Source organism: Aspergillus ambiguus, assembly GCF_047715705.1.
Source record: "Aspergillus ambiguus strain CBS 117.58 unplaced genomic scaffold BDV59scaffold_1, whole genome shotgun sequence".
Lineage (NCBI taxonomy): Eukaryota > Fungi > Ascomycota > Eurotiomycetes > Eurotiales > Aspergillaceae > Aspergillus > Aspergillus ambiguus.
In genome coordinates, this window is record NW_027395514.1 from 888,026 (window position 1) to 914,072 (window position 26,047).

Sequence of the window (26,047 nt, forward strand, 5' to 3'; positions counted from 1 at the left end):
CGGAGACGAGAGGACTAAGCATTCACTTGAGGAGTTGCAGGAGTTGAGTGAGGTAGCCGTCCGTCTGCGGAATTCCCCAGAAAATGAAAAGAGCCGACGGTCGAGAACAAACACGGTGGCGTCTCACGTGAACAACGCCGACTCGACAAACGTACCTCTTCAAGTATGTTTATGTCCAAGATTCGACCATACAACCCGCTACGAATACTCTACAACACAAACAGCCATCGTAAGATCAATTCATAGATATGAACGGTCGAGAAGAAAAAAACAAAAGCCCATTCCTGCGCCGTCACTCGATCCCATTCGCGCTCCCGTTCCCAAATTGACCTGACCTGGCCTGACCCGGCCTGTATGAAAATCCTGAATCGTAAACCGTATCGCTTTTATGTGCTCGGATTTAGTGGCGCATGTGGTCCTCGTCGTCGTTGGGCTGGAACTCCTCGTCATCGTCATCGTCATCGTCGTCGTCGCCCTGGATCTTCTCTGCGGCCTCCTGGAAGTCAATGGTCTTGCCGCGAGTGCGGCGACCGCCAGTGATGATGTTGTCGGCGGAGATGGGCTCGAGGTTGTCCCCAGTGTCGTCGTCGTCGTCTGTCTCGTTAGTTGGGTGGGTATGGGAAGTAGGATGGAGAAGACATACCCTCACCCATCTAGACGACGTTAGCTTCACGGTTGGGCTGTTTGTGGGGGATCTGTTGTTGGACGCAGGCTTACCTCTTCGTTTTCGCTTTCTTCGCTCTCCTCGTCTTCGTCCATGCTCATCTCCATGGTAGGGTCCTCAGTGGCCTTGCCTTTACCCTTGTCGAAGGCGGCGGCGTCGGGGGCATTGGAGGCGGGATCGCCCAGGGTAGCGCGGTTGTTGTCGCCCATGGTGGTTGCGTAAAAGTGTAGTTGGGAGGAAGGAGAAGGAGGAGGTTGAGAGAAGGGGATGGGATTGGGGCAGATGCAGGATCTGGGGCCACGACGAGTGAATTTAAGGAGAAACAAAGTCGATCATGCCTCGCAGCGCTCGATCAACTTTCTACGAAGAGGCGCTGCTGATTGGTGGGGATCCCGTGACGGCGCGGAGCCCTTTTTTGTCTTGTAGGATCATAACAAACATGCTACTGCTTTGGTGGTGTCCTCAGTGATAGATGGAGAGGGTATTTGCCATCGAACTGCATTAGGAGAGAGCAAGCTATTATTTATTCTTGTTATCTTCCTTCTAATTAAATCGTGGCGTACTCATAACGCAGGTCGATAATGTGCTACTCCTTTAGGCATGGCGGTAGGGCTCACCGCACTGACCCCGTTCCTATAGCGACCACCTACAGAGTACGTAGTACGGCGTGTGCAGGACAGCGTACAGAGAGGTCATCCATGAGTATGTCCATCGACGCGCAGAGAGAGAACATATGAATACTCGTATGACTTCATCCACCCCTCAATGATGTATTCGACGCAACCGGCCGGCCTAACCATGGGACGCCCCGAATTATGATGGGCAGATGCTTCGAGAATAGACGAGCCCGAACGGGAAGGAGGGAAAAATTCGTCATTACGTCATCGGGCTGAGCACCTTCAGGCCCTCGAACCCCGCGACAAAACATCCAGAACGGAGGGATTCCAGACTCAGATCGAGAATCAGAGAGTAGATCGATCGTGGCAGAAGACTAACGAAACGCCCTGAAAGGCATTGACCCAACGAGAGCCTCCTAGAGCCAACTCGCCGGCGGCGGAAACCCATCGAAGCTGATGGACAGTCATGGAAGCTGGGGTCTGCTAGAAGCTTCCTTCCCTCACCGCCCCCCACTATATCAATCGCAGCTCTCGCTTCCTCCCCCTCTTGTCCTTCCCACGAAAAATTTTCCCACATAACTCTCTCTCTTTCTCTCTTACTACTCTTCATCCTCTTCTCCATCTGCTAGCTTTTCCCCCTCCTCTCCGCTAGGCAGACTTACTCTCTCCTGTACATTACCTACTATACCCCTCTTCCGTCACGAATTTTCTTTCCTCACGACCTCTTCACAATGGCTCCCGCTGTCGGTATTGATCTGGGTACCACCTACTCCTGTGTCGGTGTCTTCCGTGATGACCGCATTGAAATCATCGCCAACGACCAGGGTAACCGTACCACCCCCTCCTTCGTGGCTTTCACCGACACCGAGCGTCTCATCGGTGATGCCGCCAAGAACCAGGTCGCCATGAACCCTCACAACACCGTCTTCGATGCTAAGCGTCTGATCGGTCGTCGTTTCGATGATGCTGAGGTCCAGGCCGATATGAAGCACTGGCCCTTCAACGTCGAGAAGGACTCCGCCGGCAAGCCCGTCATCAAGGTCGAGTTCAAGGGTGAGCAGAAGACCTTCACTCCCGAGGAGATCTCCTCCATGGTCCTCACCAAGATGCGTGAGACCGCTGAGGCCTACCTCGGTGGCACCGTCAACAACGCGGTCATCACTGTCCCCGCCTACTTCAACGACTCCCAGCGTCAGGCCACCAAGGATGCCGGTCTCATCGCTGGTCTGAACGTCCTCCGTATCATCAACGAGCCTACCGCCGCCGCCATCGCTTACGGTCTCGACAAGAAGACTGAGGGTGAGCGTAACGTCCTCATCTTCGATCTTGGTGGTGGTACCTTCGATGTGTCCCTCCTGACCATCGAGGAGGGTATCTTCGAGGTCAAGGCCACCGCTGGTGACACTCACCTTGGTGGTGAGGACTTCGACAACCGCCTCGTCAACCACTTCGTCAACGAGTTCAAGCGTAAGCACAAGAAGGACCTCACCTCCAACGCTCGTGCCCTCCGTCGTCTCCGCACTGCTTGCGAGCGTGCTAAGCGTACCCTCTCCTCTGCGGCTCAGACCTCCATCGAGATCGACTCCCTCTTCGAGGGTATCGACTTCTACACCTCCATCACCCGTGCCCGTTTCGAGGAACTCTGCCAGGACCTCTTCCGTGGCACCATGGAGCCCGTCGAGCGTGTCCTCCGTGACGCCAAGATCGACAAGTCCTCTGTCCACGAGATCGTCCTGGTCGGTGGTTCCACCCGTATCCCCAAGATCCAGCGTCTCGTCTCCGACTTCTTCAACAAGGACCCCAACAAGTCCATCAACCCCGATGAGGCCGTCGCCTACGGTGCTGCCGTCCAGGCCGCTATCCTCTCTGGTGACACTTCCTCCAAGTCCACCAACGAGATCCTGCTGCTCGATGTTGCCCCTCTGTCCCTCGGTATCGAGACCGCTGGTGGTGTCATGACCGCCCTCATCAAGCGCAACACCACCATCCCCACCAAGAAGTCCGAGACCTTCTCCACCTACTCCGACAACCAGCCTGGTGTGCTGATCCAGGTCTACGAGGGTGAGCGTGCCCGTACCAAGGACAACAACCTGCTCGGCAAGTTCGAGCTCACCGGCATCCCCCCCGCCCCTCGTGGTGTGCCCCAGATTGAGGTCACCTTCGACGTTGATGCCAACGGTATCATGAACGTCTCCGCCATCGAGAAGGGCACCGGTAAGACCAACAAGATCACCATCACCAACGACAAGGGCCGTCTCTCCAAGGAGGAGATTGAGCGCATGCTTGCCGAGGCCGAGAAGTTCAAGGCCGAGGATGAGGCCGAGGCTGCTCGTATCCAGGCCAAGAACGGCCTCGAGTCCTACGCCTACTCCCTCAAGAACACCATCAACGAGGGCAAGCTTACCATCAGCGACGAGGACAAGCAGAAGGTCACCAGCAAGGTCGACGAGATCATCAGCTGGCTCGACAACAACCAGACCGCCACCAAGGACGAGTACGAGTCTCAGCAGAAGGAGCTCGAGGGGTATGTTTCTTCCTTTCCCTCTTCCAACATGAACATCGGCTAACTTGATTCTCTAGTGTTGCCAACCCCATCATCTCCGCCGCCTACGGTGGTGCCGCCGGTGGCGCCCCTGGCGCTGCCCCTGGTGGCTCCACCCGCACTGCCGATGAGGTCGAGGAGCAGCCCGAGGACCTTGACTAAACGGGTTATTGAATCGGTTGTTTCTTTGCTTGGCTTTGCTGCAGTCCACAAGACTAGCACTAATGGTGTTTTCTTTTCTTGTGTTTGTTTTTAATTTTCATGTTCTTTAACGAAATGATGGGATCCTTTTCTTTGTTCATGGTTGCATAGATTCGAGATTTCGACGCATGATGATCCAGAGTTTGGGAGGGAAAAAAGTTTCCTTACAAACATCAATCAACCAATTTTCTAATAATCCTCTCCTTGTATTTCGGAAGATCAAATAAATCTCCGTCTGTATCGTAGCATTCAAACTCCATACTCCATCCAGTCTTAATGTACAATCCATCAGCTGATCCTGATCTCGCCGGATCTGCAGGAAAAGAAAGTAGGAAGCTATAATCCCTCGAAATCCCCCGCCCACCACCGCTGCAATCTCCGTCCCCCCGTCTGCACAATCTCACCCATGCCGATTTCCGCACTGCGCTCGGGGTATTTCTCTCGCTCTTCGCGACGGATGCGTAGGAAGGCGGCCGAGAGGCCGATAGAGAGCGCGAAGACCGGGTCGGCGAGCCTGTCGTTGACGTACGTCGTTAGTCTCTCTGCTCTGATTTGTCGATTGTCTGGGAGAAAATAGGATAGTGCAGGCTGTGTTGCACATACTTGGATATCAGGTACACGGCCATTTTCGCGGATGTGGGTGTTGCGGTATGGACTCGGGGAAGTGCGATACGAGGTGGTTGCTTGAGAGTTGGAGATGCTGAGTTTCATCACGTGATAGGTCTTTTGTATGGAGCACGGACGGTCCGTTGACACAACCATGCAGATAAGTCTTAAGTATACAAACAATTATAGTACATTACAAGTTGTCATGCTAAACTTTTCCAGCCTTTACACCCACTGTCTCGGATGCCGGAGGACATCCATCAACTCTCGCTCGGGCTTCTTGTCCTCGCCGAGCTGCTCCTCTTCCTCCTCGGGGGAGGTCTCCGTGCGGGTGCCAGACACTGGGTCCATGTAGGCCCAGCTGGCGGTGCGCGGCAGACTCATGAGAATGCTTTCGACGCGGGCGTTGGGGGTGCGCAGGCCGAAGCTGGTGCCGCGGTCGTAGACGAGGTTGAACTCGACGTAGCGGCCGCGGCGCAGCTGCTGCCATTCCTTCTGGGCCGGGGTGAAGGGCATGTCCTTGCGGCGTTCGATGATGGGCACGTAGGAGGGAAGGAAGGAGGCGAGCCCGTCGGAGACGAACGAGAAGAGCGTCTCCTGCGGGTTCTGCGAGGAGGTGGCGGACGACTCGAGGAAGCTGGCGTCCAGGTCGTCGAAGAAGATGCCGCCGACACCGCGCGACTCGCGCCGATGCGGCAGGTAGAAGTACTTGTCACACCAGGCCTTGAACTTCGGGTAGTAGGTGGCGTCGTGGCGGTCGCAGGCGTCCTTGATGGTCTGGTGGAAGTGCTGGACGTCCTCCGGGAAGAGGTAGCAGGGCGTCAGGTCGGTGCCGCCGCCGAACCACCAGTTCTTGTCGCCGTTGATCGGGTCCTTGGGATCGGACGTCTCGAAGTAGCGGTAGTTGAGGTGGACGGTCGGCGCCATGGGGTTGTGCGGGTGCAGCACGAGGGAGAGGCCAGCGGCGAAGAAGCTCAGGGAGTCGACATCCGCACCGACGAAGGACTTGTGGTCGGCGCGCATCTTCTCGATCGCGGGGCGGGGCAGCTCGCCGTAGACGATGGAGACGTTGACACCGGCCTTTTCGAAGACTTTGCCGTCCTGGAGGACGCAGGAGATGCCGCCGCCGCCGTTCGGGCGCGTCCAGGTATCCGTTTTGAATTGCGTGCCGTCGATCCGGCTCAGCTCCTCCACGATCTTCTGTTGGTGGTCCTTGATCAGCTTTTCCATGCGAAGACGCATCGGCGAGGTTTCGCTAATGGTCGACTGTTGCTTCAGGGTCTCATCGAGCTCGACGATCGACGGGGAATCGAGCTCCGTTACTTCCTCGGTCATCTGGAGAGAGGCGGACAGTTTAGAATGTGATTGTCAGACGAGCAGGCGGGTCGATTACCATGGAGTAGATCAGGGCTCCGATGAACGGGACTCCAATTGCGAGACGCAGGTAGGGTCGCCAGACGGTGAAGGGCTTGGATTCTCTGGGAGCCTGTTCCGAGGCGAATCGGCGCAGCGACGGTTGAATATGGCGAGGGGTGCGACAAGGACGTGCTGCGAATCGGCCGAGGGACCTCCGGAGAGGCATCGTAGGCCGAGCCAAAGCCATAATTACAAGGGGCTGGTGGGCTGATCAGGTCGAGATCAGACGAGAAGAGGAAAATATGTCGGAGTTCGTTGGGGGCAAAATCGTATGGGGCCACCCGCTGTCAGAATATCCGGATGCACGATCGATAGTTATGGATGATACAGCGGCTGAGTCATCGTCCATGGGTTTGCATCGTTTGCAGTAGGATTCGCGGTCGTCTCCTGCGTCGAGCTAAGGGTGACGATAGGAGTCATATCTTGTAATGAGTCAGAAGAACTAGACAGAAGCTGGTCTGGTCCTTGATCTGGTTCTCAAGCGGCAGTGCAACAGACACACCTATCCTGTGCCCTGCCTCGTCGATAGATCATAGACTAAGCGCGGATCAAAGTGGAGGACTGGAGATAGCGTCATTCTCTGGGTCCCCTCCGGACAGGCCATCAGCCGATAAGTCACTCCCTCGAATCCAGTGACGATCGAGGAGGAGATAGACCTGCAAGTGACTCCCTGCGAGTTACAGGAGAGGAAAGGAAGTAAATGTAAATATGGCCGGCACATGACCAGTGACTCACGTGCTGCAGCAGACTCACCGCCTCCCGCCCCGTGATCTGCCCGGGTGGTGCCTTATCATGACGCGGGGCCCTTTTGTCATCATCATCCTCTCTCCTCGCTTCTCCTCTCTCCATCTTCATCCATCTTCATCTCCATCGTTCTTCCACTTCACCACCCAGGTATCTATCCCCTTATCGCTCCAAACATCTTCCTTGGCTTGTCCCTTGCTGACAGCTACCCTCAGTATCTCCAACACTTATCACTACCTCACTCGGATCCCTCCCTTTCAGCCGCTCAGACCGCCCGAGCCATCATCACCATGCGATCCAAGTTCAAGGACGAGCATCCCTTTGAGAAGCGCAAGGCTGAGGCCGAGCGCATCCGTCAGAAATACGCCGACCGCATTCCTGTACGTCTTACCAGATGAGTTCCTAGCATCCGCTGAGCCATCTCCCTCGATGGAGGCTGGACTTATCCTCTCACCGCTTGTTCACTAAGCTAACCCTGCGATCTTCTACAGGTCATCTGCGAAAAAGTCGAGAAGTCGGATATCGCCACGATCGACAAGAAGAAATATCTCGTCCCTGCAGATCTCACCGTCGGCCAGTTCGTCTACGTTATCCGCAAACGGATTAAGCTGTCTCCCGAGAAGGCTATCTTCATCTTCGTCGATGAAGTGCTACCACCCACGGCTGCCTTGATGAGCAGCATCTACGAGGAGCACAAGGACGAAGATGGTTTCCTATACATCACGTATGTTCTCCTCATTTTCTTGAGACGAACCACCTCCCTCGGACTATAGCTAACGGGCACAGGTACTCTGGCGAGAACACATTCGGTGATTGCTAAGCCCTGGTCGGCCGTTCCTTCAGATTAATGTAACTGTCCTCACCGTCAAGATGTCGTTTTCTTTTGGGGTTTAGGTTGCGAATGGGATCGATCCTGGCTCGACCCTACTGAGGCAAAAGGACTGGCTAGACCTTGCGGTGGAGGCTATCATGCGTGTAGGCGTTAATTCGGGTGTTTTCGCTGCTTTGGCTTTGTAGTTTGAATGAAAGTGATCTTTCTACCAGCTGAAACGCCTGCGTCAGTACTATAGCTCCATACTGTATGGTCCTTATCTGATGGTTAGTTGGATGGGGATGCTTAGCTCAGCGACCTCCGATGTAGGCGCCCAATCGGGCCTAGTCCCGCCCGGACTGTCTTTCTTCCCTTCTCGATCTCCCCCATCTCAACCTCCTCTTCTTCCTCCTCGTCTCCTCGTCCGGTGTTCGTTCGTCTTGATCTTCTCGGTCCCTTGCGTTCAGTCGGGTCTTGTTTCTCCTCGGTCGGTGGATTCCAGTTCCTTTCTCGTGTCGATCGCTTTCCTCTTTTTCCCGCTTCTCGGCGTCTCGTGAGAGAAAAAAAAAATCGTCCGTTGTGTGAAGACAACAAACCACTACAAGTCGAAATGTCTCCCGCTCTTGCTCATGCCGGCGCTGGTGCCGCCTCTAAGGATGTCAAAAAAGAATCTGCGACTGCCCGTCTGTTGGGTTCTGGTATGCCTCATGTTCCAGGGTCAGGGTCGCGACCCATTCGCTAAGATATTAAACTTCAGGTACCGCTGGAATTGCGGAGCTGATGGTCTTCCACCCGGTATGATACAATTCATCCTCGTTCTTCTCATGCGATTCCAACGCTGACTCGTTATCCAGGTCGACACCACCGCGAAGCGTCTGATGAGCAACCAGTCTCGGGTACGATGCTCACCGATCTCACTACCCCCACGACTCCCCTGACGGCTGACAATTCGACTGCAGATCACCTCCGCCAAGGTGTTCAACGAGGTTGTCTTCAAGGAATATGCCACGGCTTCCGTTGGTCGCAAGTTCACCTCGCTTTTCCCCGGTCTCGGATACGCCGCTGGATACAAGGTGCGTGGTGGATGATTATCGATGCAGTTTGCGGTTGACTCATAATCCTTCCGTTAGGTTCTCCAACGTATCTACAAATACGGTGGTCAGCCGTTCGCCCGTGACTACCTGGCCAAGCACCACGGCGCCGACTTCGACAATGCTTTCGGAAAGGGAACTGGCAAGGCCATCATGCACGCCACCGCTGGAAGGTTCGTCCTCACGAGACCGCATGCTCGTGGTCACCGTTCAGTTGGCTGACCCAATGAACAGTTTGATCGGTATCGGTGAAATCGTCCTCCTCCCCCTGGATGTCCTGAAGATCAAGCGTCAGACAAACCCCGAGGCTTTCCGCGGCCGTGGCCTCTTCAAGATCATTTCCGACGAGGGTATGGGACTTTACCGCGGCGCTGGCTGGACTGCTGCCCGTAACGCCCCTGGATCTTTCGCTGTACGTCTTCCGCCTGATTCCGGGCTTAGCATAGAATTAGCTAACCGATCTAGCTCTTCGGTGGGTCCGCCTTCGCCAAGGAGTACATTTACAGCCTGAAGGACTACAACAAGGCCACGTGGGGCCAGAACTTTGTGGCCTCCGTTGCCGGTGCTAGTGCCTCCCTCGTTGTCTCGGCTCCCCTGGACGTGATCAAGACTCGTATCCAGAACCGCAACTTCGAGAACCCCGAATCCGGTTTCCGCATCGTCTCCAACATGCTCAAGAACGAGGGCCCGACCAGCTTCTTCAAGGGTCTGACGCCTAAGCTGCTGATGACCGGACCCAAGCTTGTTTTCAGCTTCTGGCTGGCTCAGACGTTGATCCCTGCGTTCGGCCAGGTCGTATAAGAGGGAATTAAAAGTTACAGAAACCCGCCAGGGAAGGTCGTTTTATAATAGCAAGCTTTAGTGTTCTGAGGGTGCGTTGTTAATCTTTCTGTTGGTTTTCCGGTGCCATGATAGATTGTTCTGTTTGGGCTGGACCATTTGTATTATTTTTATAGACAAGGTTTTACGGGTTAGGATTTAGGACAGAAACGAACTCCTCTTGACGTTGTTGTGAAAGCATAGGCCTTGTAGCAAAACCTCATTTAGGGAGAAATACGTCTGTACAAAAATCCTTGACACTACGATTGCAGCCTTCATCTTCCCCATGCTAATCAATAGGTTGCACCGAAGTATACAAGAGAGCCCGGTGACATGATCCCTTGTCAGTATCGATATATCTACCCAAGGGCATCTAATACTGGAGGTAGAAATTGGCCGCTTTGTCGTACAATGGGTAGAATCTCCTCTGGTCGAGGCACGGTCACAGAACTTCCACACAACGTAACCTGTCGGACGTCAGACAGTGCCGGCGGCTACACCGGTGAAAATCACTAGTGAGACGTCTAGCCAGGTTCTTCAGGCCGGACGACATTATTGGCTTTAGTGTGCTCCCTTTCAGAGGATGAAGGCGTAGCTGTGAAGACAACTAGCCGAAACCACAATGTCCTTCGAAGGCTTAAAAGGCTCGAGTTGATCTCTGTCCTCGTCCGCTTCCCATTTCATTCTATTCAGAATAACTGACTAGTTCGTTCAAGGTAGGTTTTCTCTCGATTCGAGGAGCCGAGCACTGTCTTAATTGCCCAGCGCTTGGAATCCTGTCTCTCCATGAAGTTGTACATTCTGCCATCATGATCTTCGTCTCTCTCATTGCCACTGTAATGGGCCAGTGGTGCTCTAGTGACGCTGATTGTGACGATGACAGACATGTAAGTCCTCTTTGCCGTCAAGTAGAAGCTGCTATTTCCACCACTAGTGCTTTATAAAATGGGGTAGTGTTGCGGAAACATATATGCTCCGGGGCAATGTCTCCCCAATGGCATTGGGTGCCTAGGTGGAACAGCATAGAAATGGGCAAAACGCTCGATGGAGAGAATATGTCATCCAAGGAGGGATAGTATTATCTATGAGCCATAAAAATCGATAGGCAGAATGTTCCCCGTTAGGATATAAAACAAGAAACAAACTCTTCTTGACATTGTCGTGACAATGTATGTGTTGCTTTAACCGATATCAACGATGACAGCGAACCACGCCCTTTTACGGTGCTTTTCACGACGCACCCCTGGGGGCCCGTATACGTTGACTCAATAGATGCAGGGGCCTGTAGCCTTCGCCGCCCTGTCCAAATTCATCGACAGTCGGTACCAAGACATGAAAGACAATTTGTTGACGGTAACCAGGTCTGTGCACCTCAGTATGTCGACCCAAGGAACACCTCACTTCAACGACCGACACTTTATGAGACAGTTGGTGTAATTCTTTCCGGGATTTGTTGCGCTGTGTTGAGGGATTGACAGAAGGCTTTCGGCTTTTTTTAAAGGCGCAGGTGGTGTCAACAGTTACACAGAAACTTTTGAGGCGTCTACCTAAGTATTGAAGATCCCCAGGCTGGGTGGCATCATTGGTGCCTCTCAAATTATGCTCCTTGACGTGGAATTTACAAACATTGTGCGAGTACTACATAAGACGCAGTATGAAGCAATATCCCGTAATGGAGTGAATCTATACGGTCCTGATAAATTGAACTTTAACTGGTATTAACTGCTGTATGGAGAAATTACTGGTAAGATAATTGGTTAGGTTCTCCATTATAGGTGGCATTATTGGCTTGTATCCAATGATAACCCCACAGATGCCAGAACCATATAGAATCCGCATGCGATACATGAAGGATGGTATTCAATGCGTATGACCCTCCAAGCTTACTAGCTTAGAAAATGAAGGGGAACATGCTAGTTACGTTTAACCCCAGAATCTGTGGCCTAGTTCTTAACATAAATAGGACCTCGTCTACCTCTTATCCAATCATCCAGATCGATACATCTCACTTCGTCCCAGCCTTCTCCGAGTCTCTAGAATCTCTCTCTCAAATCCCCACTAGTTCGGCCAGGGTATTCCTTCTTTGATGTGCGGAACCCGAGCACTATCCTAATTGTCCAGTGCTTGGATCCCAGTCTCACAATGAAGATTTATACCACCATCGTATTCTCCGCTACCCTCTTCGCGACTGTAGTTGGTTAGCACATGTCCTGCTCTAGTGATGAAGAATGTTTCTCTTCCGGAGTATATGTAAGTCTTCCTTCAGCGTCGAAGAAAACCTGCTGTTTCCGTCACTCACATCTAAATTCATAGTGTGATATCCCACAAGGTTCTTCTACGGGCTATTTCGGATCGTTTTAATAAATGTGACTAAGCTGCAAGAGGGGAACGATGGTGGGGGGGTAATATATAGCTTAACGAATGATGGTATCAAGATGATTCCAGGAAGTCTCGGACAGGAATGATTAGGTACTGTTTGAGTTCTATATAGTAGGAAACAGATACTCAGTTCTAACACTGACATTTGATTATCATAAACTAATTATATATGTTCATACTAAAGCAGGTAAGAATCGTCAGCTCTTATATAGACTCATCCCAATAGTCCTCTGGATTCTGCAGTTCTTATGTGTTTCCCAGTAATCTGTGTCGACCTAAAACTCAATTGCCTGATTCGATGTTCGCAGTACGATACGAAATAGGGGGGTATGTGCTGGATTACGTGTGGATTGGTATACCGACGATTTATATATGTATATCCGGGCTTGCCGCAATTCGTCAAATGTTTCAACTTCACCAACTCCTAATGTCCTCATTGTGAATACGAGTTGAGCCTGAGTACACAGGAGACAATGATACTTCTATTATTCTCTGTAATGATCTATCGGGGTAATAGATGCCCTAAATAAGAGCTGCAATGTATATAGTGCGAAGCGGTGCCAACAGTCTAGAAGGTACACATGTACAGGGAATAATAAACGAATCGAACAAACAGGATTTGAAAATAAAACAGGTGACTCTCGGTAGGTTCTATCGACCCGCAACAACAGTTCTTTGTCTCGCTAACCAACCTTTCTGGGCATCAGCAAGACTAGATCCGTGACGATATCTGGAGATGGTGACGCTGTTGTTCTGCAGACGACTCTGAAGCTCGTACCAAGATGAGCTCATCAAGGCGAGTTCTCGAGTCTGTGCGTCGATGATTTTCTGAAGCTCCACCTGGTTTCGTTAGGGTGAGATATCTCTGTTATAGGTTGGGGACTTACCTCGCGCTCTTTGCTGACAGTCTCGGTGTCTTCTTCAAACCGCTTCAGTCGCTCCTGAAGGAATTTGATATGCTCATTCTGGTTGTGAATGTACTATAAGACGTTAGCCATTATACTGCCAAGGGGTGGTGAGCAGGCAGAAGCCATAGGAATGAGCTCACCTCAGCACGCTGCGCGAGTCGTTCCAGGTTCTTCTCGATCAGCTCCATAACCTGCTTCGTGAGTTCAACGCCGGATTTCTGAGACGCCTCCGAAGTATCGCCGCTGCCTTGCGCGGCAATCTCTGCCAGAAGTTTCTTCATTTCTTCCATCGTTTCCTGGTCCTCGACGCGGCTCTCAGCAATCGTATCTTGTCGGCTGTCGAGCATTCCACGAAGCTCGTCGCGCTCCGCGCAGGTCTCCCGGACCAAGGCTAAGCTGGAATCGATCTCCGCCTGGAGGTTGTAGATTCTCTGCTGAGACTCGTCCCACTCGTCGCGCATCTTGGCGAGCTCGGCAGAGTCTTTCTCCTTGATTTCGGTGATCATATCCACGTTTTCCTTGTTGGCGAGCTCAACTGTGGTGGCATAAGCCAATTGATACCCTCATTCATAGGAAGTCACTTACCAGCTGCTTGTGCATCGGCAAGAGCTCTTCTGGATCCATCCAGAGAATCCTGTACCTCGGCCAGCTTCTTGAGCACCGAGGTGTACTGCTCGTACAACTTCCAATATTCCTCCCTGAAGGATGGTTAGCTCTTAAGGCATCTGGAGGCGCCTCCGTCCGGCCGTCATACCCTTGAGAGGAATTTTCCCGTGCACGCTGCAGCGTTTCAACAAACACATCGGAGAATGTTTCCAGCTGAGAGCCAGCCTGCGTACTCGGTTAGCAAGTCGTCGTATCGCAGCCATGGAAAGCCATACTGAAGTGGACGGGCCCTTGACGGATTCGACCTCCTTCTTGAGTTCCTCGTTTTCGGCTTTCCTGTTAAACATTAGACTTGAATGTATGGCCGGGAGGCGCAGGACTGACAATTGCGATTCTTTGACACCAATCGCCTCAAAATCCTTCTGCAAGTTACCCTGCATCTTGGGGGTTTCGCTGCCCGGGGTCAGAGACGGGCTTCCAGGGGAGCCTTCCAGCTCCCGAATGCGTTCGCGCAGTTCACTGATCAACGCGTCGTCTCTCTCCCGCTGTTCCTCAGCACTGCTGAGACGCTCAGTCAGGGCGTGGTTGTTGAATTCCAGCTGTTTCTTAAGGCTCTGCATCTCGCTGCATTCCTGCTCGATGCGCGGCAGAACGCGTCGATATTCTTCCAGCTCGACATCTCGCTCGGAAGTCCAGCGCTGGTGCGCGTCCGCATCCTTTAGCTGCTGCTGGAGGTCCTTGATCTGATTCCGGAGCGCCTGGTTCTCTTTCTCAAAATCCTGGCTCGCCTGGAGCTTCGAGCGGTACTTCTCGGCGGCGTTGGCCTTGCGGGCCAGCTGGTCCCGCTCGGTCTTCAGCACGTCGTAGTCATCCTGGAGGCGCTGGAACCGCTCGTTCTTGACGCGCAGCGACTCGACGGTCATCCGGAGGCTGTCGTTCTCATCCTGCACGGCGGCCAGCCTCACCTCCTGGGATGCGATGATGTCCTCCTGCTGGCGGGACTTGGACTCCAGCGCCTTCGTGTTGAAGCTGAGGTCGCCCTTGCCCGCCTTGAGGTTCCCCAGGCGGTCCTCGGTGGACGCGAGCCGGCTCTGCAGCGTGTCATTGTTCTCCTGGAGCCGCGCGAGGCGGTTGTGCAGATCCTCCAGGGCCTTCTCCAGCTCCTTCTTCTCGTGCGTCAGCCGGTCGTTCTCCGCGAGCACCTTGCCCACGCGCTCCTCGAACTGCAGCTCGAGGTCGACAGGGTGGTCCCGTTTGGAGGGGTCGTCGCGGCCGTCGTCGGCGGCGCCGTCGAGGCTCTCATGCTGGCCGTGCTCGGCGTCCTCGAAGATGTTCTTCAGCGCTTCCTGGGTGGGCGTGCTCAGCGTCTGGAGGGTCTCGACGTAGGCGGGCGCGTTGGGCGACCGAATCGCGGCGATCAGGAGTAGTTTCAGGAGCTTGTTGGTCTCCTTGACCGAGTTCTTCTCCGCCACGGCCTCGAGGTCCGGCGACGGGTCCAGCCCGGCGGGGAACCCGTCCGGCTGCTGCCGGATGTAATTGCCGAGCAGTTTGTGGATGTGCTTGAGGTTCTGCAGTTTGGACAGCCAGTGATCGGGCGTGTTGCGGTCCGGCAGCTCGTCGAGGAAATACTGCGGGTCGATGTCCTGGAGGATCTCCCAGATGATGGTGCCATCGGTGAGCTCGTCCGTTATGCGAATCGTCTTTCCGAGGTCGAAGCTGTTGATCCATTCCAGGAGGGCCTGCGTGACGGTGTGTTCGGACGCCATGGTGGGCGCGACAGCGGCGGCTGCACCCGCGGAATGTTCAGGGGGAGGAGCCGAGGGGGAGGGCGACGGGTCCGGTCGAGGGAAGGATAAGGTTGGCGGTTGGCATGTAGGATTGCGTCCAGGCGTGAAGGCGTCAGCGGCCGGGGAAGAAGCGCAAATACGGTGATGGTGGGAGAGATGTAGATGGAGGAGTTGTCGCGCGGCGTCGGGAGTTTCAAGCGGGATCCACGCGGAAGTAATAATAATCCACAGCAGCGATCGTCACGGCGTTATTTGGGGGAGGGGTTTCTGGATAGGAGATTTGATAGAATAATATTGTCGGAATGATTATTGACTTTATATCTGGTTCTTTTATTTTTTATTTATATATATATATATATATTTTTTTTTTTCCTTTCTCGGTGACACGCATCGATCTATGGATACAACAGCATGCATGCATGCACCCATCCGTTTGCCAAGCTGAACAGAACCATACGGACAGGGAGTACGGAGTATGCGATCTGAATAGTAGATGGTAGATAGCTGTACCTGTATGAATTCGTAGGGCTATAAAGGCACCATCAGACAAAGGTTTGTCTCGTCCGATGCATGGTCGGCAGACCAGCTTCAGTAAGCGTCATCCAATCAACTAAAGCTAATACATGAAAGAAAGACCCGTATTGATGGGCCTGTGGATCAAAGCCAAAGGACCCATCATATCAGAGCCCAGCAAAACGGGCAGGTCGTCGCTCCAGCGACGTAAAGAAAGGATCGAGTCCAGCACGAAAGATGACAGCGCATTGCTGAGCATAGCAGTTCACGAGACAGTGTCAGTCCTTGTTCATTGCGTGGTGTATTCCTGATCCTTTTCGATGGTGGGTTTGTATTCGGCCGTTTCGACTGAGATCTGGTTGATCATAGCCTCGTTGACTTGCTGAGCGGAAAATCCCCTGCGAGCGGTTAGACAGGATCACATAGATGCCAGATGGGATGATATACTTCAGGAGCGCTGTGGAGAAAGCCGGTTAGCCTTGGAACCGTCTCTGGAGGGGAGAGAACTTACTGAAAGTATGAGTGATGCAGCCACCCTAGAAACAACAGGTTAGTCCGGTCACCTCCGTAGCCCCATGCAAGCATGCACCGGAAGGCTCATCACTCACCGCACTTGTGATGGCGTTCTTTGCGTCTTCGACGACCTGATCGGGAGTCCCACTTGGGTAGGTGACGACGATAGCCTCGGCCAGGATAGCGGGCACGAAGCCGAGGAGGAGAGCAGCAGAGACCTTCATTTTGCACTGGTATTGTTAATTCGTGGTTCTTGGAAGAGGGAGTTGATGGAGGGAGGAGTAGATTATATAAAAGACGTTCGTCTGGTCTCACTGCGACGTTAAGCTGGCGACTGCCGCTTCGGGCGTAACGTCATGGGCTGAGTCAGCAGGTCACGCTTTCTTCACAACGAGCTGCACAACTCAACTTCTTTCGTCAACTTCTTCTCTCGTCAACTTCTCTATCTCAACTTCAACCATCCCTCCTTCGCTTTGTTTCCTTTGTGCGCTTTCTCACCTCTCCATACCCGCCTCCCTCTTCGTCCTCTCATTTCACCCTCACCTGGTCACCTCTCTTTTCTGTCACCCCCTGTCTCCCCCATCTTCCCCCGTCTCCCCGTCATCTCCCCTACCACGGCCCTTCCTTCGTCACCTCGTTCTCGTACCTTAGAATTCCCCTAGTCGGTATCTCTGGAAGCGTTAGTCGCCGTGGGCTATCGGGTTGAGGTAGATTTGCGTGCATACTGGGACTGTGGAGGAGGATCACGGATTCGGCTGTGTGGTTGTGGCGGGCGTCGTCCTCTTCTTGTTGTCTCCAATCTGACAAGATAGCTAGCAAGCATTTACAAGTTCCGACATTTCTTTCCATCTCTTGCTCTTCAGGAGACCAGTCTGGTTGGACCGGGACAGGAGAATAAGAACTATTGTTAATATTGAACGGGAGAGAAGATTTGACCAAGAACAAAAGAGCAGGACAAAGCAGAAGAAGCGGGAAAGAAAAGAAAGAAACAGAATCCCGGCCCAAAAAAAAAAAGAAAAAAGAAAAAAGTCAAGAAAAGAAGAAAAGAATCTCCCCATTGCCCCCTTGTCTCCTCCATCACCCTAACCTGTATACCAACATCATGTCGTCCGGACTCGCCTCCGATGAAGTCGCCGAGGACTACAAGAACTCCTTGGAGGATCTAACCACCAACGACAGGTTTCAGATCAGCAATTTGACCGTCATAGCCAAGGAAAATACCGAACATGCCATGGCCATCTGTCGCGTGTTGGAGAATCACATTCGAACAGTAGGTGATCGACTCTCCTTGTTCTGTTGCATATGAACTTCTCTTGTGCTGTAGTCATGTTGGATGAACGCCTTCTAATCTGTCTTGTAGACACCGCCGCCGCAAAAGTTGCCTGCTCTGTATGTAGTCGACTCCATTGTCAAGAACGTAGGGACCCCCTACACGCGGTTCCTCGGTCAGAACATGTATCAGACCTTCATGAATGCATATACCCTCGTGGACTCGCAGACGCGCCGGAAACTCGATGAAATGCTGAAAACCTGGAAGGAGCCGGTGCCCGGTTCCTTGGATACGAGGCCGGTGTTCTCCCCCGATATCACTCGCAGCATCGAGAGTGCCCTGATCAAGGCCAGAACCGCCGCCCTCCAGCAGCAGCAGGCCCGGAGCCAGCAGGAGATACTCGGCCGGGGGCGTATTGGCACGCCGCCAGGCTGGACCAACAGCCCGACGCCACCCCAGAACATGGCGCGTTATCCTCCACAGGCGACTCCCACACCGCCTTTGCCATATCAAAGGCCTGGTCCCAGTCACGGTGCCCAATCGGTAAGCTTCGAGATCAGCCCCGACGTCAAGCCAGACACATTGACAGACAACCTAGGTCGATCCACGATCCACGCCAACCCCCCAGCTTCCGCAGTCGGCAGAAGTGGACCTGTCTGCTTTGAACCGCGACATCGACGCGCTCATCTCGAATGCGCGGAGCGATTTTGCCAACAGCCCTCTGGACCCGTCCATCCAACAGCGCCTCAAGGCCCTCCTCGACCTCCAGGGGATCCTGCAACGTCAAGAGCTAACCCAGGAGCAACTCCGGCTGGTCCGCGACCAGGTTTCCGCTCTTGCTCCTAAATCGACGATGCCACCGTCACAAGCTCTGCCCCCGACCCTCCCAGCCATGCCGACCCAGTCCATGACGACCCCCACCCCGCAGGCGATGTCCCAGCCCTTGCAGCAGCTCCTCAACCCTGGGACTCTGGCCGAACTGATCAAATCCACCGCCGCTCGTCAACAACCCACCCCACCACCTCAAGCGGCCAACCTGGTCCCCCCATTGCCTGTGAGCAGCTCCACTCCGCAACCAGCGGCCCCCTCCGCACCTGATAACCCCCTGATCGCTGCGCTCCGGGCGCGCGGTCTTCTTCCTCCCGCGTCAGCCCCTCCCGTTCCTGGCGCTGCTGCTGCGCCGCCGCCGCCGAATCTTGCCTCTGTCTTTCCGCTGGTTGTCCCTGGTCAAGTGCGGTATACGCCTCCGGTAGCGGCTCCTCAGACATATAATGCGGATGCGCAGATGACCGTTCAGATGAATACGGCATCGATGAAGATGTAAGTGACGCCGATCCCTTGGCTTGTTGTCTGACTGCTAACCCTCCGGACAGTCCACGGGTCGCCCTCATAGCGAGTCTTTACGACGCACGATCAAACCGATGCGGAACATGTGGGCGTCGGTTCTTCGCAACGGAGGAGGGCAAAGAAATGAAGGCGCGCCATCTGGACTGGCATTTCCGCACCAACACGCGAATGGCGGATGCTGCTAAGCGGGCACAGAACCGCAGCTGGTATGTCGACGAACGGGTACGTACTGCACTGATATGTTCTTTTCCGTTGGATCTCCTATGACTTATACTCGAACAGGACTGGATCAAGTCCCGGGAAGCGGGCGATGAAGAGGGACTGGTCGATCAGGAGACCTCCAACGAGACAGCCGGCGGCGGCGTCGGCGGCTCCGCTAAGAAGGGACTCCCCAAGCAATGGATCCATACGCCCAACGACGCCACGCTGCGCAATACCCCGTGTCCGATCTGCCAGGAACAGTTTGAGTCGACCTGGTCCGAGGAAGTGCAGGATTGGATCTGGCAAGATGCCGTCAAGGTTGGAAACCGGGTGTATCACGCCAGCTGCTATGCCGAAGTCACCAAGGACGGACCGAATGGGCCGACGCCGGGCCAACGTGGCACTCCGTCTGGCCGTACAGGCACACCCGACTCGGTCTTGGGGAAACGCAAGGCGGAGGTGAGTGTTTGTTTTTGATGTCTTTTCTTCAGCATTGACTGACTGGTTATGCAGGGAACGGATTCTCCCGGCCAGCACGTTCGAGTGAAGATGGAGCCGATGTAGTGGGCTGCTCACGGTTGTTTTGTTTAAGCGGATGCATGCATTTAGCCGGTGGCTTGTTTGCATTGGGATGAGTCCCAGGCGTTTGTCGATAGCTGAAGTGCGTATATAGTGTATCACTGTTCACCTGAATGCTTCTGGCTGTAGAATATATGTAGACAATATAGATAGACCGGCAGATATAGAGAAAGATGGAGTGTGAAGTGCCTATAGTAACTATAGGTATAGATGGATGTAACAGTAGATGACATAATTCCCCCGCTACAACACTGGAGTATATCCATTATTAATTTATCCACCTATAAATCCCCTCGTCTCCTCTTTCACCATCCATCTCTTTTCTTCTTCTCTTCTCTCTTCTCCTCTATCTACTCTATCTCCTCGTCGTATACACCATCCAACATGGCTCCCTACAATGTCCGGTGGGGCATCATGGGTGAGACCCCCGCAACACCGTACTGATCTCCCCAGAACCAACAAGCTAACACTCTGATACCACCTCCTAGCCACCGGCTGGATCGCCGAAAGTAAGTCTTCCGCTTCATCTTCCCAACGGTCCTCCCACTAATCACGCCCAGTCTTCGTGAGAGACCTCCTCCGGGACCCTCACGTCCGCGGCACCACCGACGTCTCGCACACCGTCGTGGCCGTCGCCTCGTCCTCCAGCAAGTCCCGCGCGGAGAAGTTCATCGCGGACACGGGCGTTCCTGGCGCCTGCGCCGCATACGGCAGCTATGAGGAGCTTGTGGCCGACGCCAATGTCGACGTCGTGTACGTCGCGACGCCGCACTCGCACCACTTCCAGAATGTCATGCTGGCCTTCGACGCCGGCAAGCCCGTCCTCTGCGAGAAGGCCTTCACCGTGAACGCGGCCCAGACCAAGATTCTCTGCGAGACCGCCCGGAACAAGAACCTCTTCCTCATGGAGGCCGTCTGGACCCGCTACTTCCCGCTGAGCATCCAGATCCGCGACCTGATCAAGGCCGGCGCCATCGGCGAGGTGCTCCGCGTCGTCGCCGACAACAGCTTCGGCGATAACGTCGAGGAGAAGTGGGGGACCGCCCATCGCATGGTGAACAAGGATCTGGCCGGCGGCTGTCTGCTGGATTGTGAGCTGTCCCTCCATCCATGACCATGATCCCCCTGTTTACGACTGAACTAATATCCCCCCGCAGTGGGCATCTACTCCCTCACCTGGGTCTTCCAGACCCTCTACCACACCCTCCCCCGCGAGCAGCGCAAACCGCCCTCCGCCGTCTCCGCCCACATGACTCTCTACCACCTCACCGGCGCCGACGAGGCCACCTCCATCCTCCTCAGCTTCCCCACCACCACCCCGTCCAATCTCCCGCACCCGGGCCAGTCGCAGGCCGTCGCCATGACGCATATCCGCGTCGCCACCGACCCGGACGAGACCAACGCCGCCCGTCCCGCCATCCGCATCCAGGGCACCACCGGCGAGATCCAGGTCGACGGGCCGGCCTTCCGCCCCGAGCGCTACCGCGTCATCCCCAAGAAGGGCCACGGCGAGATCCGCGAGGTCGAGTGTCCGTTCCCCGGCGGCGGGAAGGGCATGTTCTACGAGGCCGACGAGGTCGCGCGGTGTCTCCGCGACGGGAAGCTCGAGAGTGACTCCATGCCTTGGGAGGAGAGTATCGTCATTATGGAGGTGATGGACGAGGCGAGACGGCAGGGCGGGTTGACCTATCCGGACAAGATCGAGTCGACGGTTTACCCTACGGCGCTGTAGATAGCTTGCTCAGGTTCCGCTGGGTGCGGAAAGGCTACGACAGAAAAATAAAGCGTAATCGTCTACCGTGATTGATTTTAGATCCAGATTACCTACTATACAGAACGCCCGAATCCGGCCCGAGTCCCCAAATCAAGGTCGACCCGCCGGCGACATCTGGAAGCCGGGTTTCAGCTTCCCCCGCTGGCTTCACCAGCGGCCAGGCGTCTAGTTCTTCTGGAACACGCCGAGCAGGCTCTTCCACACCTGGCCGGGCTCCTGGCTGGCGTCAATGCCCCGCCAGATGCCGGTCTTCTTGTAGTAGTCGCACACGGGGGCGGTCTGGGCGTGGTAGGTGCCAAGACGCTTCTTGAGGGTGTCGGCGTTGTCGTCGGAGCGCTGGATGAGCGGCTCGCCGGTGATGTCGTCCTTCATCTCGTCCTTGGGCGGGTTGAAGATCTTGTGGTAGGAGCGGCCGGAGGCCGGGTGGACCAGACGGCCGGTGATCCGGGCGACCAGGAGGGCGTCGTCGATCTGCAGCTCGATGGCGTGCTGGAGCTTCTGCTGGCGGACGGCCAACATGTCGTCGAGACGCTCAGCCTGGGCGACGGTGCGAGGGAAGCCGTCCAGGATGAATCTGATCCCCGTGCCGTTTGTTAGTACGCACTGGTGTCTGTTATAGATCTCGCAGGGCATCCAACGCACCCGTTCTTGCACTCGGCATTGTTCTCCAGCTCGCTCTTGATCATGTTGACCATGATCTCGTCACTGACCAGACCGCCCTGGTCCATGATCTTCTTGGCCTCCTTTCCGAGCTCCGTCTTCTTAGCGACCTGAGACCGCAGCATGTCTCCGGTGGCCTGCAGGAATTGGTGGGATTAGAGTGTATTCCAGGGCTATCTTGGGAGAGGGTGTTTCTTACCAAGTGGCAGACGCAGTACTTGTCCTTGATCCGGGGGGCCTGGGTACCCTTGCCTGATTCTCGGTCAGATCTCCGATGCGACTTAGGTAGGATTCACCGGGGAACCGGCGGGGGAAAAAGATCAACTGGACATACCAGCACCAGGGGGACCCATCAGGATGATGCGCATTTGCTCAGCGACGGACTTGGGCTTGGACTCGCCGAGGCGGCCTTCCAAGTCCTCAATGCGAGCCTCCAGCTTTCCGATGGTGGCCTTGAGGCCGGCGACGGTCTCGTCAGTGATGGGGGCCATTGCGATGGATGAGTGGAGAGGGAGGAGGGGGAGGAATGGAGGGAGAAAGAGAAGGAGGAGGGAGGCAGGGAGGGAGGGAGAGGAGAAGAGGATGAGAGACGACGGGGAAATGGAAAGGGAAGGGTTGGGGAAGAAAAGAGAGCGCCGGAGCGGAGCAGCGCACCCGCGTCTCCGAGGTTCGTCGAGCCAATCAGGGTCTGCCGCCGTACTGCGTATATCTTGAACTGTGCGCAGGCGTGGAATACATCTTCTATACGGTGCACTTCTGCTATACGGATTCTATCATTCTTCCGGAGAATGGTTGATCTCTACATTCTTAAACAACCTCCCTATTCAGCCGTAGTCCTGACTAAGAGGTACCGGTATCGGACACGTGTTCTGTGGCTGCCTCAGGCCTCTTGTGGCTGGTGTGGCGAAGGCGGTGAAGGTGTGGCTCCAGCAGAGCTCCAACACCCAAACGGGCAGCTTCACCTCATGTCATCATCTCTCTCGCTCTCTCTGTCTCTCTTCATCTCCCATCCCTCTGCATCTCTTCTTCCTCTGTGATTCCCTCACCTAGGTTCCTCCCCTCCCCTCAATCACTCCCTCCCGCCGCCATGCCTGCTACAACGGCGGACACCCTGTCCCTGGTCCAACGAACCGTTACAGTCGCTCCTCTCGTCCTCCTCTCGGTGGCAGATCACTATGGCCGCTCGGCCAAGGGCACTCGGAAGCGTGTAGTGGGTGTCCTGCTCGGTGAGAACTCGGGGAACACCGTCAGGGTATCAAACAGCTTCGCAGGTAAGATGGACCGTGGACCTCTCCCAACCGGTTGGGGCCTCCGTCTCCAATGCTAACATCGCCTGCTCCAGTCCCCTTCGAGGAAGACGAGAAAGATCCGTCGGTGTGGTTCCTAGATCACAACTTCGTCGAGTCGATGAGGGACATGTTCAAGAAGATCAACGCCCGTGAGAAGCTAATCGGATGGTACCACTCGGGCCCCAAACTGCGCGCCTCCGATCTGGAGATCAACGAGCTCTTCAAGCGATACACCCCCAACCCGCTGCTGGTGATTGTCGACGTGCAGCCCAAGGAGGTCGGCGTCCCGACGGATGCCTACTTCGCCGTCGACGAAATCAAAGACGACGGCACCACCACATCCAAGACTTTCGTCCACACGCCATCCATCATCGAAGCCGAGGAGGCCGAGGAAATCGGCGTCGAGCATCTCCTCCGTGACATCCGCGACGTCGCCGTCGGCACCCTCTCCACCCGGATAACCTCGCAGCTGCAGTCGCTGCAGGGCCTGCATCTGCGGCTGCGCGACATCGGCCAGTACCTCCAGAAAGTCCTCGACCGCGAACTCCCCGTCAACCACGCCATCCTGGGCAACCTCCAGGACGTCTTCAACCTCCTCCCCAACCTCTCCACCCCGCCTGTCACCCCGCGGCTCAGCGGCTCCGAGCCGCAGTCCGAGAAGAGCGAGCTCGCCCGCGCCATGAGCATCAAGACCAACGACCAATTGATGGCCATCTACATCAGCAGCCTGATCCGCGCCATCACCGCCTTCCACGACCTGATCGAGAACAAGATCCAGAACCGCCAGCAGCAGGAGGAGACCGAGCTGAAACGGGAGCAGGAGGCCAACGCGGCCAAGTCCGAGAAGGAGGCCGCCAAGAAGGCCGACGCCGCCGTGAACGGCGAGCAGAAGGAGCAGGATGCGTCTAAGGAAAAGTCCAAGAAGGGCGGGCAATAATTTAAATAGATCGTGCCCATCCGTTCAATGTGATATGATTTGATCCAGTTCATAAGTCATAAGTCATCATATCATGTACACGGTGCAGTCCGGCGGTGCAGTCCGCGCCATCGGCCATCGTCATGCGTAGCTTGGTAGTTTGAACAAAGCCCTTGACCCGCGAGGCCATCATCCAACCCTCCCGTCGATTCTTGCCTCCATCCCGATCATCCCCCCCATCCAGCACATAACCCAGCCATCTCCTCCGGACTCACCTTCACCACCGCACAAGGATCGTCCGAATCCGCACCCCCCACCACCCCGGGACACCGCACGGCAAGCAAACACGCCAGGAGATGCTTACACACCGGTGGGGGCACCGCCGTCGAACCCCGGGTCAACGACCCGCCGAACCGGTACGCGGGGGCGACTGACACGGCCACGGGCGCTGGCTCGGGGTCGGGGTCGTCGCCAGGCGGCGGGTCGCGAAACGCGGCCAGCGCAAAAGTCGGACAGGTGCAGTTCCACGCGTGCAGACGGACCTCGTAGCCTTTTGTCGCTGGGGCTGTAGACAGCGCCAGGGACGGCGGCGCGGACGCGGAGATGACGAAGAAGAGCTCGTCGGCGCCGGGGCTGCTGTCGCGTCGGAGGCGTTTCACGAGACGCCGGTCGAGGATGTCCAGCGCGAGGAGGAGCTCATTGGGGAAGAGGCAATGGAGGGTGAGCATCCATGGTTTGGTTTGGCTGAGGGGCGTGTCTGTGCAGGAGGCGAGTTGCGAGAGGATGTTCTCGATGAATTGCACGGGGGAGGGCAGCTTGGGGGGTGCGCGTTGCATGGTGCGTGGTGGTTGGTTATGGAGTTGAGTTGGTCCGGTCCATGGGGCGGACCGAGTTAATGGGGTTATCAGGGCACACTGTGATCTTGGTCGCGGACTGGGTAGGGGTGTGTATAGATATATTATAGAAGCTAATATGAACGAGAATGGAAGGGGGGCAAAAATGCATTAGATTTCACGCTGAAGGTCTGGCTTGTTCAGCCGGATATCCACTATAAAATATGCACCTCCCACCATCGAGTATATATCAATCAGGCCACTCACCCCAATTGTCCTTAACAGCATATGCTAATGAAACTCCAAACTCTCATACTCACCCCTCTCCATCTCATCAATCCATTCCTCTATGTCGGCCCAGAGAAGATACGAAGCAGAGCTCTGGACGGCTTTGCGGCGAAGGTTCTCATCCTGAATGCTGAGGCCGCCTCCAAGTCCATTTCCAGAGACGCAACTCACGATGAGGTAAGAAATGGCGATTGGCCTCCGAGCAAATTGCGCAGGATGCTCTGGACCAGCGTTCTTAAATAGGAGGAATACCATGCCAAGCAGGCCGGGTTTCGATGTCAACTCTGAGACAATTACTTTTTGCTTTGTATGTTTGTCTTAAAAAACACGTATCTTGGAACACCTCAATCCTTGCCCACGAAATGGTATGAGATCATCTAGGGCAATCAAGCTACCTTGCTGGATCCTAGGTCACCATACGCTATGGTTCAAAGTATACAGTATAGGTATATATGGACAGAATCCAATTACCAATACTGGCTTCCAACACAGAAACCACATATGTTCCTACTCCGTAGCCCTTCATTATCTGCCCGACTTCGTTCATAGTAAGAACCTACTTGGTGGAATGGATAGTTTATCAGTCAGATAGATGAATAACAAACAGCAGTATCACTGATGATAACGATGATGGGTAACAGTTATACAAAACGTAAGCATCACTTGCCTCCCT

General features: G+C 54.8%; 14 protein-coding genes across 14 annotated transcripts; 6 read left to right on the forward strand and 8 right to left on the reverse strand.

Moving 5' to 3' along the window:
* Window positions 1–206: 206 nt before the first annotated feature.
* BDV59DRAFT_166763 (histone H2A.Z-specific chaperone CHZ1) lies at window positions 207–1,430 on the reverse strand. Its single transcript, XM_073687776.1, has 3 exons — window positions 718–1,430; window positions 644–653; window positions 207–594 (listed from the first exon to the last, which is right to left on the reverse strand). Exons 1-3 carry the CDS (start codon window positions 871–873, stop codon window positions 401–403), a joined length of 360 nt encoding a protein of 119 aa, XP_073553169.1. The 5' UTR covers window positions 874–1,430; the 3' UTR covers window positions 207–400.
* On the forward strand, window positions 1,431–4,220 carry hsp70 (molecular chaperone Hsp70). The gene is made up of 2 exons (XM_073687777.1): window positions 1,431–3,805; window positions 3,862–4,220. Exons 1-2 carry the CDS (start codon window positions 2,013–2,015, stop codon window positions 3,983–3,985), a joined length of 1,917 nt encoding a protein of 638 aa, XP_073553170.1. The 5' UTR covers window positions 1,431–2,012; the 3' UTR covers window positions 3,986–4,220.
* hem13 (coproporphyrinogen oxidase) lies at window positions 4,143–6,704 on the reverse strand. Its single transcript, XM_073687778.1, has 2 exons — window positions 6,024–6,704; window positions 4,143–5,965 (listed from the first exon to the last, which is right to left on the reverse strand). The coding sequence occupies exons 1-2, from the start codon at window positions 6,231–6,233 to the stop codon at window positions 4,856–4,858; spliced, it is 1,320 nt and encodes a 439-aa protein (XP_073553171.1). The 5' UTR covers window positions 6,234–6,704; the 3' UTR covers window positions 4,143–4,855.
* BDV59DRAFT_3638 (uncharacterized protein) lies at window positions 4,174–4,899 on the reverse strand. Its single transcript, XM_073696263.1, has one exon. The coding sequence runs from the start codon at window positions 4,784–4,786 to the stop codon at window positions 4,361–4,363; it is 426 nt and encodes a 141-aa protein (XP_073553172.1). The 5' UTR covers window positions 4,787–4,899; the 3' UTR covers window positions 4,174–4,360.
* BDV59DRAFT_3640 (autophagy-related protein 8) lies at window positions 6,549–7,943 on the forward strand. The gene is made up of 5 exons (XM_073696264.1): window positions 6,549–6,940; window positions 7,006–7,170; window positions 7,282–7,514; window positions 7,577–7,847; window positions 7,912–7,943. The coding sequence occupies exons 1-4, from the start codon at window positions 6,839–6,841 to the stop codon at window positions 7,608–7,610; spliced, it is 534 nt and encodes a 177-aa protein (XP_073553173.1). The 5' UTR covers window positions 6,549–6,838; the 3' UTR covers window positions 7,611–7,847; window positions 7,912–7,943.
* A 268-nt stretch (window positions 7,944–8,211) lies between these two features.
* Window positions 8,212–9,493, forward strand: BDV59DRAFT_197321 (putative mitochondrial GTP/GDP transporter Ggc1; the record flags this gene model as incomplete). The annotated part of the gene is made up of 7 exons (XM_073692894.1): window positions 8,212–8,299; window positions 8,359–8,396; window positions 8,456–8,497; window positions 8,561–8,674; window positions 8,732–8,865; window positions 8,927–9,104; window positions 9,158–9,493. The coding sequence occupies 7 exons, from the start codon at window positions 8,212–8,214 to the stop codon at window positions 9,491–9,493; spliced, it is 930 nt and encodes a 309-aa protein (XP_073553174.1).
* Window positions 9,494–12,361: 2,868 nt separating this feature from the next.
* On the reverse strand, window positions 12,362–15,368 carry BDV59DRAFT_166783 (putative microtubule binding protein HOOK3). Its single transcript, XM_073687779.1, has 7 exons — window positions 13,789–15,368; window positions 13,680–13,740; window positions 13,553–13,629; window positions 13,384–13,496; window positions 12,939–13,333; window positions 12,778–12,870; window positions 12,362–12,730 (listed from the first exon to the last, which is right to left on the reverse strand). Exons 1-7 carry the CDS (start codon window positions 15,168–15,170, stop codon window positions 12,542–12,544), a joined length of 2,310 nt encoding a protein of 769 aa, XP_073553175.1. The 5' UTR covers window positions 15,171–15,368; the 3' UTR covers window positions 12,362–12,541.
* A 199-nt stretch (window positions 15,369–15,567) lies between these two features.
* Window positions 15,568–16,647, reverse strand: BDV59DRAFT_166788 (uncharacterized protein). The gene is made up of 4 exons (XM_073687780.1): window positions 16,313–16,647; window positions 16,216–16,240; window positions 16,152–16,161; window positions 15,568–16,102 (listed from the first exon to the last, which is right to left on the reverse strand). Exons 1-4 carry the CDS (start codon window positions 16,439–16,441, stop codon window positions 15,994–15,996), a joined length of 273 nt encoding a protein of 90 aa, XP_073553176.1. The 5' UTR covers window positions 16,442–16,647; the 3' UTR covers window positions 15,568–15,993.
* A 1-nt stretch (window position 16,648) lies between these two features.
* Window positions 16,649–19,710, forward strand: BDV59DRAFT_166797 (putative mRNA cleavage factor complex component Pcf11). The gene is made up of 6 exons (XM_073687781.1): window positions 16,649–17,487; window positions 17,578–18,030; window positions 18,086–18,807; window positions 18,861–19,056; window positions 19,117–19,494; window positions 19,549–19,710. The coding sequence occupies exons 1-6, from the start codon at window positions 17,320–17,322 to the stop codon at window positions 19,597–19,599; spliced, it is 1,968 nt and encodes a 655-aa protein (XP_073553177.1). The 5' UTR covers window positions 16,649–17,319; the 3' UTR covers window positions 19,600–19,710.
* A 195-nt stretch (window positions 19,711–19,905) lies between these two features.
* On the forward strand, window positions 19,906–21,402 carry BDV59DRAFT_166807 (Gfo/Idh/MocA family protein). The gene is made up of 4 exons (XM_073687782.1): window positions 19,906–20,032; window positions 20,103–20,123; window positions 20,175–20,705; window positions 20,772–21,402. Exons 1-4 carry the CDS (start codon window positions 19,999–20,001, stop codon window positions 21,344–21,346), a joined length of 1,161 nt encoding a protein of 386 aa, XP_073553178.1. The 5' UTR covers window positions 19,906–19,998; the 3' UTR covers window positions 21,347–21,402.
* adk1 (adenylate kinase ADK1) lies at window positions 21,403–22,656 on the reverse strand. The gene is made up of 4 exons (XM_073687783.1): window positions 22,383–22,656; window positions 22,248–22,300; window positions 22,031–22,185; window positions 21,403–21,962 (listed from the first exon to the last, which is right to left on the reverse strand). The coding sequence occupies exons 1-4, from the start codon at window positions 22,537–22,539 to the stop codon at window positions 21,554–21,556; spliced, it is 774 nt and encodes a 257-aa protein (XP_073553179.1). The 5' UTR covers window positions 22,540–22,656; the 3' UTR covers window positions 21,403–21,553.
* Window positions 22,657–23,135: 479 nt separating this feature from the next.
* rpn8 (proteasome regulatory particle lid subunit RPN8) lies at window positions 23,136–24,274 on the forward strand (the record flags this gene model as incomplete). Its single annotated transcript, XM_073692895.1, has 2 exons — window positions 23,136–23,319; window positions 23,391–24,274. 2 exons carry the CDS (start codon window positions 23,136–23,138, stop codon window positions 24,272–24,274), a joined length of 1,068 nt encoding a protein of 355 aa, XP_073553180.1.
* A 103-nt stretch (window positions 24,275–24,377) lies between these two features.
* BDV59DRAFT_4057 (uncharacterized protein) lies at window positions 24,378–25,264 on the reverse strand. The gene has a single exon (XM_073696331.1). It carries the CDS (start codon window positions 25,087–25,089, stop codon window positions 24,481–24,483), a length of 609 nt encoding a protein of 202 aa, XP_073553181.1. The 5' UTR covers window positions 25,090–25,264; the 3' UTR covers window positions 24,378–24,480.
* An 84-nt stretch (window positions 25,265–25,348) lies between these two features.
* Window positions 25,349–25,899, reverse strand: BDV59DRAFT_166812 (uncharacterized protein). The gene has a single exon (XM_073687784.1). It carries the CDS (start codon window positions 25,627–25,629, stop codon window positions 25,378–25,380), a length of 252 nt encoding a protein of 83 aa, XP_073553182.1. The 5' UTR covers window positions 25,630–25,899; the 3' UTR covers window positions 25,349–25,377.
* Between the last annotated feature and the right edge of the window lie 148 nt (window positions 25,900–26,047).

Bases quoted from the DNA above. Each gene is read 5' to 3' on its own strand.
- BDV59DRAFT_166812 (XM_073687784.1), bottom strand. From the start codon at position 25,629: ATGGTATTCCTCCTATTTAAGAACGCTGGTCCAGAGCATCCTGCGCAA.
- hsp70 (XM_073687777.1), top strand. From the start codon at position 2,013: ATGGCTCCCGCTGTCGGTATTGATCTGGGTACCACCTACTCCTGTGTC. The intron at 3,806-3,861 runs GTATGTTTCTTC...TTGATTCTCTAG, and splicing joins CAGCAGAAGGAGCTCGAGGG to TGTTGCCAACCCCATCATCT.
- BDV59DRAFT_166797 (XM_073687781.1), top strand. From the start codon at position 17,320: ATGTCGTCCGGACTCGCCTCCGATGAAGTCGCCGAGGACTACAAGAAC. The intron at 17,488-17,577 runs GTAGGTGATCGA...TCTGTCTTGTAG, and splicing joins TGGAGAATCACATTCGAACA to ACACCGCCGCCGCAAAAGTT. The intron at 18,031-18,085 runs GTAAGCTTCGAG...CAGACAACCTAG, and splicing joins CCAGTCACGGTGCCCAATCG to GTCGATCCACGATCCACGCC.
- BDV59DRAFT_166763 (XM_073687776.1), bottom strand. From the start codon at position 873: ATGGGCGACAACAACCGCGCTACCCTGGGCGATCCCGCCTCCAATGCC.
- BDV59DRAFT_166783 (XM_073687779.1), bottom strand. From the start codon at position 15,170: ATGGCGTCCGAACACACCGTCACGCAGGCCCTCCTGGAATGGATCAAC. The intron at 13,741-13,788 runs GTCAGTCCTGCG...AATGTTTAACAG, and splicing joins GGTGTCAAAGAATCGCAATT to GAAAGCCGAAAACGAGGAAC. The intron at 13,497-13,552 runs GTATGACGGCCG...ACCATCCTTCAG, and splicing joins CGGGAAAATTCCTCTCAAGG to GGAGGAATATTGGAAGTTGT.
- BDV59DRAFT_166788 (XM_073687780.1), bottom strand. From the start codon at position 16,441: ATGAAGGTCTCTGCTGCTCTCCTCCTCGGCTTCGTGCCCGCTATCCTG. The intron at 16,241-16,312 runs GTGAGTGATGAG...TGTTGTTTCTAG, and splicing joins AGAACGCCATCACAAGTGCG to GGTGGCTGCATCACTCATAC.
- BDV59DRAFT_4057 (XM_073696331.1), bottom strand. From the start codon at position 25,089: ATGCAACGCGCACCCCCCAAGCTGCCCTCCCCCGTGCAATTCATCGAG.
- hem13 (XM_073687778.1), bottom strand. From the start codon at position 6,233: ATGGCTTTGGCTCGGCCTACGATGCCTCTCCGGAGGTCCCTCGGCCGA. The intron at 5,966-6,023 runs GTAATCGACCCG...GCCTCTCTCCAG, and splicing joins GAGCCCTGATCTACTCCATG to ATGACCGAGGAAGTAACGGA.
- BDV59DRAFT_3638 (XM_073696263.1), bottom strand. From the start codon at position 4,786: ATGGTTGTGTCAACGGACCGTCCGTGCTCCATACAAAAGACCTATCAC.
- adk1 (XM_073687783.1), bottom strand. From the start codon at position 22,539: ATGGCCCCCATCACTGACGAGACCGTCGCCGGCCTCAAGGCCACCATC. The intron at 22,301-22,382 runs GTATGTCCAGTT...ACCGAGAATCAG, and splicing joins GATGGGTCCCCCTGGTGCTG to GCAAGGGTACCCAGGCCCCC. The intron at 21,963-22,030 runs GTGCGTTGGATG...CACGGGGATCAG, and splicing joins AATGCCGAGTGCAAGAACGG to ATTCATCCTGGACGGCTTCC.
- BDV59DRAFT_3640 (XM_073696264.1), top strand. From the start codon at position 6,839: ATGACGCGGGGCCCTTTTGTCATCATCATCCTCTCTCCTCGCTTCTCC. The intron at 7,171-7,281 runs GTACGTCTTACC...GATCTTCTACAG, and splicing joins AATACGCCGACCGCATTCCT to GTCATCTGCGAAAAAGTCGA. The intron at 7,515-7,576 runs GTATGTTCTCCT...TAACGGGCACAG, and splicing joins GATGGTTTCCTATACATCAC to GTACTCTGGCGAGAACACAT.
- BDV59DRAFT_166807 (XM_073687782.1), top strand. From the start codon at position 19,999: ATGGCTCCCTACAATGTCCGGTGGGGCATCATGG. The intron at 20,124-20,174 runs GTAAGTCTTCCG...AATCACGCCCAG, and splicing joins CACCGGCTGGATCGCCGAAA to TCTTCGTGAGAGACCTCCTC. The intron at 20,706-20,771 runs GTGAGCTGTCCC...ATCCCCCCGCAG, and splicing joins CGGCGGCTGTCTGCTGGATT to TGGGCATCTACTCCCTCACC.